The following is an 8,934-nucleotide window of genomic DNA, read 5'->3' as shown; positions in this document are numbered from 1 at the left end:
TGGTACTATTTTCATCGGATAATATAGAATGTCGATAATAGATAACCACTTTTATAAACTATATATTAATTTTTTTTGGTGGCAGACATTCGCATATTATAATATAATATATATGTAATCCGCTGACAATGATGCATTGAATACATGCATTAAAATCAACCGGGCCGCCGCGTAATTCACCGGATAAAAAAAAATAACTTTATATATACAGAGGTGGCTCTCCATTGTTGAAGCAATTAATGGAGACGAAATTCACCATCACATATATATCAACCTAACTATCTCTCTCTCAACAAATCTGTAAAATCTCGTGGGATTGTTAATCATTTTCTGAATAAAATAAATAAATAATTCAGTGTTCATCAATGGCGTTCAGCAGAAAATTAGTTCAAGGTCAGTTAAACGTATCAAGAACCAGCAGCCGTGTTTTAACAAGCTGCTGTGTTTTCCCATCATGCACGGAAAAGGCGTCGTTTAATCGTAAGCAGATGCCAGAGAAAGCCCAGAAGGCCTCTCTCGACCCCGGAGATGATGGTATATCTAAGCGATACCTCCACCACCTCAGGGTGGCGACCGACCCAGAACACCGGTTTCATCACCAAGGAGAAAAGATGCTGGACAATATTCGAGAGATGGACATTCCAGGACAAAGGGTCCGCTATGATGGGTTATGGCGGCGGTCGACGCAAGTGTCGCCCCAGGGGAGACTTACAGGCACAGCGGCTGATGTAAGGAAGATTCTTCGAATTTCACAGCTTGAAATGGTGAAATCGAGGCTGAGGAAGATTGAGAAAGGTCGTGTTTCTCACATGGAGTTCTTGCAGATCTGTGTAAATGAATGTTTGAATGTTGATCAAGGGTTGGAGTTTGCAAAAAAGCTTGATGAATCAGGGAGTGTTATTATTATTGGGAACACAGTATTCCTCAGGCCTGAACAGGTTGGGATCATGCTTTTCTTATTTCATTATATAGATCTAGTTTATTGTTTTAGACTAATTTGCGTTATATCCCTTAAAAAAACTGTCCAAGATGCATCAGATTAAATAATAGAACATTTTAGAAAGATGCGACTAAAATTTGAAACGACTGCCTGGTATCTGAAATTACAGCTTGTAAAAGCAATCCAGGGCCTAGTCCATCTGCCCTCAGCTGACAAGTGCTGTCCTGATTCAAGAACAAAAGAACTCCAAAAAATGGAGAAACAGAAGGCAACCATAGACAAGAATGCAGAATCACGGGTTCGTAACGAGCTGTGGTGCGGATTAGGTTATCTAATTATCCAAACAGCGGTTTTCATGAGGTTAACATTCTGGGATCTTACATGGGATGTAATGGAACCTATCTGTTTCTATGTAGCATCCGTTGACGCCATCGGTTGCTATGCGTTCTTCCTCAGAACGTCCAAAGAGCCTTCGTTCGAAGGGTTCTTCCAGAGCCGGTTTAGAACGAAACAGAAACGGTTGATGCGGGTTCAGAATTTTGATGTGGAGAGGTACAATGAGCTGAAGAAAGGGTTCTTTTCTTATTAACTCATTGGCACGTCCTCGAGTGATCATTTTTGTAAAGGGTTTATTCATTCTAGGGGTGATGCATTGTGAGGACATAAAAGTACTTGAAAAAATTTGGCCATTCTTTATAAAATTAAAATTTGATAACATAAATGTCTAAAATTGTAAAATGACAAAATTATAGGACTAAAATATAATTCTCTCGTTTTTTTTTTATTTTACCATCATTTAATAAATATTTTAATTGTATATAAACTATTAGTGTAAGTAGCTAGTATATTTTATGGTAGGGGTGTGTTTGTGTGTAAAGCTTTCACAATCCCTTCGATTTTCAAGTTTCTATTATTATCTATAAAAATATTTAAGATCTGATTAAATTTATGACTTTATCGTCGCTCTCAAATATATATTACATATTCTAGCTATTTCCACGATAAGAATGCCACTTCTTATTTTAAGAAATTTGAAAGAGTCAGTTATATAAGAAAAATGGAAAATTAAAATAAATGTTCGATTAAAGGCAGCATTTTGAACTAAACTATAATATATATGATCCAAATATCATGTCGAATTCTTTTTATTATTATTATTATTTAGTACATGAAAGTATAGTTAATAGAGGATCAAACTGAAAATATGATGGCACAAATTCGTTGACCTCATATTTAAATATTATTTGGTTACGCATCGTGGATAAAAGGATAAATTCAAGATACTTCAGACAGCCAATAATTTTTATGTATTCCATATGTCTTTTCCTTATCTTCATTATTAACATATTATTATAAAGTTATACACACACACACACACACACATATTGTTAAATTCGGACAATATATATCCATCAGTCCACATTATAGAAATAAAAATAAATATATAATTCAATTAAAGAATATTTTAGTAGCAAAAATTATATTTTTGGTATTGTAATTTGTATTTTTTATTTTATTTATGTTAATAGTGAATTTGTATTATTAGTCTTGTGCCATGCATATTTTTTAATTTTTTGTCATGGTACATTGAATTTTCATTTTTAGCCATGCTACTTGGTTTTTTTTTTTTTTTCCATTTTTGGTTCTTTAACTCGTATGTTTTTTTTTTCATTTTTTATCTTTTTTTACTGGAAAACAAGACAAGGGTAAAAAAATATTTTTTTTTTTAAAATAACATACAATACACAACTGAAAATAAAAATTCATCATAACAGAACAAAAAATAAGAAAAAAATGTGCAAGTTACAGGACTAAAAATTCAAATTCATTATTAATAGAACTAAAAGTGAAACTAATGAAAATTACAGGACTGAAAATATAATTTTTTTTCATTATGTTATGGTATTAGGTATTGGAGTTTCTCTAAGTGATGAATATTAATTTAATTTTGGAAAAAGTACTATTTTTAACTCATGATTTTGTTCGAAAAGTATATCGGAAACCGAGAGCTTAGATTGTTAAATTCGGCCCATATTAAGGCCCACGAAATGCAAGAAACTGGCCCAGAAATATTACAAAAGAAAGAAAGTCTCATTAATTGTAAATACAAATAATAAAATGGGCTTTGTATAGGAAACACTTCGTCCAACAATTTTGGGTTGGGCCTGATCAATACTTCAGTACCAATTCAAATTGAATCAGGCTGCGTTTTGCCGCGTGAAATTCATTGTCGCATCTAAAAGATGAGTATCATCTCATTTATTCATATGGATGAGTGCTTAGTAGATGAACAATATATCAAAACCGATGTGTGTATATATATATATGTAGACACTTAAATTCTTTAACTTCTTCGGGATGATTAATTGAAATGAACCTACACATTAAAGAAAAAAAAAGGCCAACATCCATCTGTAGCTATAAGCGTGCATAACCTATAAATAAATTGCTATAATTTTTTTTCCCTGTATTCTAAATCAAACGAAATAAGAGTTTGTATTGACCTAAATACACACGACTCCCAGGGGTATAAACAAATCGAGCTAAAGTAAAGACAAATCGACGAAGATGAGTAAAGTAAAGATCATATTAATCAGTCAACACAGAAAAATGATATGTCGGCAAAATGAATCGAAGTTCATCTGTTTTCTGATACTTATTTTAGAATCGAAGGTCAACAAAAATATGAAGAGAAATTCAATAAATTCATACCAATAATCTTTCTGGCAGGACAATATTAGTTTAGAGGTGGATGGTTTGGAAAAATGAAAAAGAGTGTCAGGTAAGCAGAAGCACATGGATATGGATACAACGATTAGGTTGAATTGAGATTGAATTGGGTTGCCCTCTCTTTTAGTTATTTATAAAAATTATTTGAATCTTCTATGGAATAATAAACATTTCGATTAATTTATATACAATTGTAGTTGCACGTAACCATTACCAAAATCAAGAGATTTGAGTTTAGTCCAAATATGAATTTCTTGCTGACCATTCTTCTCTTCAGTATTTTTCACAAGTCCTAAACTTTGCCTGCACCAAAATTGGGGTCATCAAAACTTAATGGGACCGAACAAGTGATCCTCCAATGTTCACCTACTTTTTTGCCTTTTTAAAGGATTTCCCCTTACTCGGACCCAAATATTTGTTCATATCTTCTTCACCATCATCATCATCACCGCCCATTTGCTTCTTCTTAATTGCCCTTGCTTTCCTTGATTTTCTGTAGAATGAAAATCAGACAGCAAAATAATAAAAACATTAAGGTTCAAATTTGGAACACAAAGCCCCAAGTTTCATTGGAAAAGAGAGATTCTTTTGTTTAATTAACCTCAAAGTTCATCCACAATAACCAACCCATAAACCTCTTTCATAGCTAGCCTCATGTAAGGAATACCACAATGCATGCATACAAAAGAAAATCAAACATGACTAATCAACAGTCTCGATCAAACGAAGGATTGTTAAAACTCAGATGAAGCTATTTGATGTGTCGCCTCTACGACTCTCCTCGTCACCGCGTCATAAACCTATTTTGCTGTTCTGCTGCGGTCACAATAATTACATATTTTGGAAAAATAGAATTGTCAAGAATTTTTAAAGAAACGGTAAACATAGAAGTTTAAATCCATCGAAAAATCACAACTTCAAAAAAGTTAAACATAGACACTACACTAACCTCAGAAGTTTAAATCCACCGAAAAATCAATAATTAAAGAAAAGATTTGATCATATTAGATTAGCCTTAACATGTTGAATGATCTTTCGTTAGCTAACATACCTTGGTACGTAGTGAAAATTTGACTAAAGAAGCGTGGATAATGAGGTCAAATAATTGTGCTTTGTGACTTTTGCAAATTAGAAAGGGTAACTTTGCGTGCACACTAAAAAAGCCAACAAACGTCTTGTTAAAAGGACATGAGATCTGCCTTTTGTTTCAGACATGAAACATGGCTTCAAACATCTGCCAAAGTCTCATCTTTCTGTTGCTAATATGCCTTCCTTCAGCCAAATCCATAGATTTCAACTATCCAGCAGTTTTCAATTTTGGAGACTCCAATTCCGACACTGGAGGACTTGTTGCTGGCCTTGGTGAGAGACTTGATCCGCCAAATGGCCAGACTTACTTCAAAAAACCATCTGGGAGGTTCTGCGATGGCCGTCTGATCATCGATTTTCTGAGTATTGAAAAGCAAATAATGCACATTTTTACCTACTTTTCTCTCATTTTTTTCCTGATAAACATAGCTTGTATGTATGTATGTTTTTATACAATGTAACAGTGGATGCCATGGACTTGCCATTTCTAAATTCATATTTGGAAGCAATTGGCGCGCCCAGTTTCAGAACCGGATGTAACTTTGCAGCAGCAGGCTCGACTGTACTTCCGGCCACTGCATCATCCGTTAGCCCATTTTCATTTGGAATTCAAGTGGCTCAGTTTTTCAGATTCAAGGCAAAAGTTCAAGATCTACAGGCTAAACGTACATGCATCCGTGTTCTTACATGTAGCTTTTTCAGCTTAGATCAGGAGATAAGCGTTGACATAACCAATTCTTGCAGCAAGGAAATTTGACAAATACATTCCAGCGCAAGATTCATTTCAGAAAGCACTCTACATGTTTGACATAGGCCAGAATGATTTAGCTGGTGCCTTCTATTCTAAGACATTGGATCAAATTATTGCTTCAATTCCCACGATTTTAGCGCAATTTGAAGATGGCATTGAGGTTAGTAATAGAAAGTTTACATATAATGTCATCTACCTAATATGTCATCTACCTAATCGCCTGAAAACCAGAAGATATACTCATCTTTTACAAAATCATGTTTTCCATACAAATGATCTTCTAGACTGGAGAAAAACTTGAATATTTTCATATCCATTCTATTTTTCTGTCCCTACAGAAATTATACGAACAAGGGGCGAGAAATTTTTGGATCCATAATACAGGTCCCCTAGGTTGCTTGCCTCAAAATATTGCAAAATTTGGCACTGATACATCTAGGCTGGATGAGCTAGGGTGTGTCAGCTCTCACAACCAAGCTTCCAGACTTCTCAACCTGCAACTTCATGCTCTCTGTAAAAAGTTACAATCCCAATATCCCGATTCAAATGTCACATTTGTCGATATTTTCACAATCAAATCCAATCTTATAGCAAACTATTCCCGTTACGGTTAGCATTCACAAATAATCTCTCTTATTATGTAAAAACACATTTATGAAAAAAAATTGATTTGCATATCAATTTACAGGCTTTGAGCAGCCATTAATGGCATGCTGTGGATATGGAGGTCCTCCGTTGAATTACGACAGTCGCATCTCCTGTGGTCAAACTAAACTCTTGAATGGAAGTTCTGTAACAGCCAAAGGTTGCAGTGACAGTACAGAATATGTGAACTGGGATGGTATTCATTACACTGAGGCCGCAAATCAGTATGTGGCGTCACAGATTCTGACGGGAAAATACTCGGATCCCTCATTTGCTGATAAGATGCCTTTTCTTCTAAAACTAAAATTTTAAGGACTCGTCATTATTTTATACTTATGTCTGTTCATACATTCAATATAATATTCAGTTATTGGATTTGATTTAGGAACTGGTCTTACTTTGTAGTACTACAAATTTATCATCTAATTAAAGCTTGCTGATGATTTTCTATTGTTTAGAAAATTATGATGAATGGCAATCGTTACTGGCATATTATCAACAAACAACGCTAAAATGTTATATTCCAAAGAAGAATGAAGAAGCTGGAAACAGAACTACAGAAGTTCAAACTTCACAGCATAAAATTTTATATACGGGCTTTCGTTTGGTTCTACTGATCAACAAAACTATTGAAGTTTGTGATCGTACACATAAATAGAAAGAGCACGCATTGCAGTCTCCGGCATTTGGGAATCCCATCACCTGTGGCAACTGACTTTGGCGCCACCAAATAATGCTTCATTCTACTTTTCCTCTACTACTAGGACTGATAAATTTTTTCCAGAATTGTCATCAGAAACTGCCACAATATTAGAAGAATGAGCAGGTTCTGTCAAATATTTGGAGCCAATTTCTTAAAAACAAAAAGGGAATGTTCGAACTACGAAGAGTACAAAGAAATGGATTAAAACTTGAATACATGATAAGAAAAAAGAAAAACCAAGTTAGGAAAAATTACTCCTTAGATTGAAATTGAAAATTATATGACAACTGGAACTCGATACTGTGGGATCAAGAATAGAATCACCAAAAGCCTGGATAAATTCAGGGACACCATTAACAGTTGACTAGCAACAAAGCACAACAATGCCTTTGTTATTGCCTTTCTCAACAACTGGATACCAGCGTTCCAATACTTGGTCAGTGTACTCGAATACCAGCGTTCCAAATCATTATTTGCTCTATTAATAGGCTTCATTTTTGTTCCTTTCCATTGTCACTCCAACTAACAACTCTATGATCCTAACTTTACAGTTTGCCTCGACCAAATCCAACGAAATATTCACGACATTCTTTTACAATCAGGGTGGAGTTACTAAATCCAGTTCAGTCCTCAGGGAGTGTAACCTGCGTAGCTTTTCAGACAACCAATGGAAATCATCCCTCATATGAAAGAATTTACATTTTACCACTAGATATTTAAAACAATAAATTTGGTCCTCGAAACAATTTGTATCGATGTGGATAAATTCAATAATTCATTGATCAAAGTCGGATAAGATTCCATTTTTTCATGTTGTCTGGCCTGTGGATAAATTAACTACACAGTTCTAAATCACGTCACTCGAGTATTTAACTTTTAAACCGATGCTTCCACTTGAGTAACACAAATCAAAACAACGATTATTTGTCTTACAGTTGACAATGTTAATGTGGTAACCTTTTGTGGATTCCAAATCCAACACCAGTCTCTTCTAATCCAATTTCTTAACACAGCAAGAACGCTAGGACCAACAGCTCTGTTGGAGTGCCACTCACAACATCAAATTCCGAAGTCAATGCAGAGTCTGCTAAAACAAGGCAGTTAAAGTTGACGGCTAAAGAAATGGAGCTTGCTGCTAGTCCCTGGTGAACACTGGGGAAAAAAGTAGATTGTTTGATGGATTGCGAATTTCTTTCATTGAGCGAGCAGCAAAAGGGCTTGAGCCCAGAAGTTAATTTCGGTTGGTTTGAAGGAAAAAGAGGAGTCTTGAAAAGTGGGCAGAAGGAATTATTAGAGACAGTGGTTTCTATGGGAGATTATCAGAATTTGGTAGTTAAAATGTGTTTGGTTCTCATTTTTTCTATTGGTTTTGGATTCTTGGCTGGAATTTAGAGGACAATGTTATCAATTGAGGTATAAACGCCATCAGTTGTGACTCATCAAAAGACAATTTTGGGCAGGCGATTTCTTTTCTTCTGACTTTGCTTGTTCTTGGATTGGTTAAGATTGCTCGAGACTCAAGTTTTTGAATTTCGCGCCGGTATATTGCGAAAAATTATTCTTTTTCCTGAACTTCAAATTGAATGATGAACAACCTCGCTCAACTCAATATTTATTTGAGTGAGAACTGGAAAATCTAATTTCCAGTTTGTCATATAGACCAAAAATCAAGCGGAAACAGGTTTCTGCCATTGATGGAAGAGATATAAGAGCTGAGATCAAACAACTTATAGAACGTGTCTCGTAGCGAAGCATCATCTTGGGACGCGCCATATGCACGATTCAGATAACATACTTCCACCATTTATTATCAATTTTCTGTGATAGAACAAAATATATTGTGTGCAATGAAACTAGCAAAGACAATACCTTTTCATTCTCAGCGGAAACTTTAAATTTAAATAAACAAATATCGTGAAAAACAAGCATATATTTATTCATCATAAACAATTTTTTTTCATCAGATCATGAACAATTTTTTCTGCGTTCCTGTAAACATGTAATTTTGATACAAAAGTGTGAGGTCTGTTATTGGCCCAACTTATTTTTATCATTCATTAGTCGCAACTTTCTTCA

At 34.7% G+C, this 8,934-nt stretch overlaps 2 protein-coding genes across 2 annotated transcripts; both read left to right on the top strand.

Annotated features, from left to right (window-relative positions):
- The first annotated feature begins 252 nt into the window (after positions 1-252).
- On the top strand, positions 253-1,645 carry LOC142522814 (calcium uniporter protein 3, mitochondrial-like). Its single transcript, XM_075626361.1, has 2 exons — positions 253-938; positions 1,110-1,645. The coding sequence occupies exons 1-2, from the start codon at positions 366-368 to the stop codon at positions 1,527-1,529; spliced, it is 993 nt and encodes a 330-aa protein (XP_075482476.1). The 5' UTR covers positions 253-365; the 3' UTR covers positions 1,530-1,645.
- Positions 1,646-4,867: 3,222 nt separating this feature from the next.
- Positions 4,868-6,607, top strand: LOC142523376 (GDSL esterase/lipase At1g54790). The gene is made up of 5 exons (XM_075627156.1): positions 4,868-5,122; positions 5,224-5,424; positions 5,504-5,670; positions 5,849-6,119; positions 6,199-6,607. The coding sequence occupies exons 1-5, from the start codon at positions 4,891-4,893 to the stop codon at positions 6,465-6,467; spliced, it is 1,140 nt and encodes a 379-aa protein (XP_075483271.1). The 5' UTR covers positions 4,868-4,890; the 3' UTR covers positions 6,468-6,607.
- The last annotated feature ends 2,327 nt before the right edge of the window (positions 6,608-8,934 follow it).

Source organism: Primulina tabacum, chromosome 13 (genome assembly GCF_025594145.1).
Source record: "Primulina tabacum isolate GXHZ01 chromosome 13, ASM2559414v2, whole genome shotgun sequence".
In the NCBI taxonomy this organism is placed as follows: Eukaryota; Viridiplantae; Streptophyta; class Magnoliopsida; order Lamiales; family Gesneriaceae; genus Primulina; species Primulina tabacum.
This window is presented reverse-complemented; position numbering and strand designations above follow the sequence as displayed.

Bases quoted from the DNA above. Each gene is read 5' to 3' on its own strand.
- LOC142522814 (XM_075626361.1), top strand. From the start codon at position 366: ATGGCGTTCAGCAGAAAATTAGTTCAAGGTCAGTTAAACGTATCAAGA. The intron at 939-1,109 runs GTTGGGATCATG...CTGAAATTACAG, and splicing joins TATTCCTCAGGCCTGAACAG to CTTGTAAAAGCAATCCAGGG.
- LOC142523376 (XM_075627156.1), top strand. From the start codon at position 4,891: ATGGCTTCAAACATCTGCCAAAGTCTCATCTTTCTGTTGCTAATATGC. The intron at 5,123-5,223 runs GTATTGAAAAGC...ACAATGTAACAG, and splicing joins TCTGATCATCGATTTTCTGA to TGGATGCCATGGACTTGCCA. The intron at 6,120-6,198 runs GTTAGCATTCAC...ATCAATTTACAG, and splicing joins AGCAAACTATTCCCGTTACG to GCTTTGAGCAGCCATTAATG.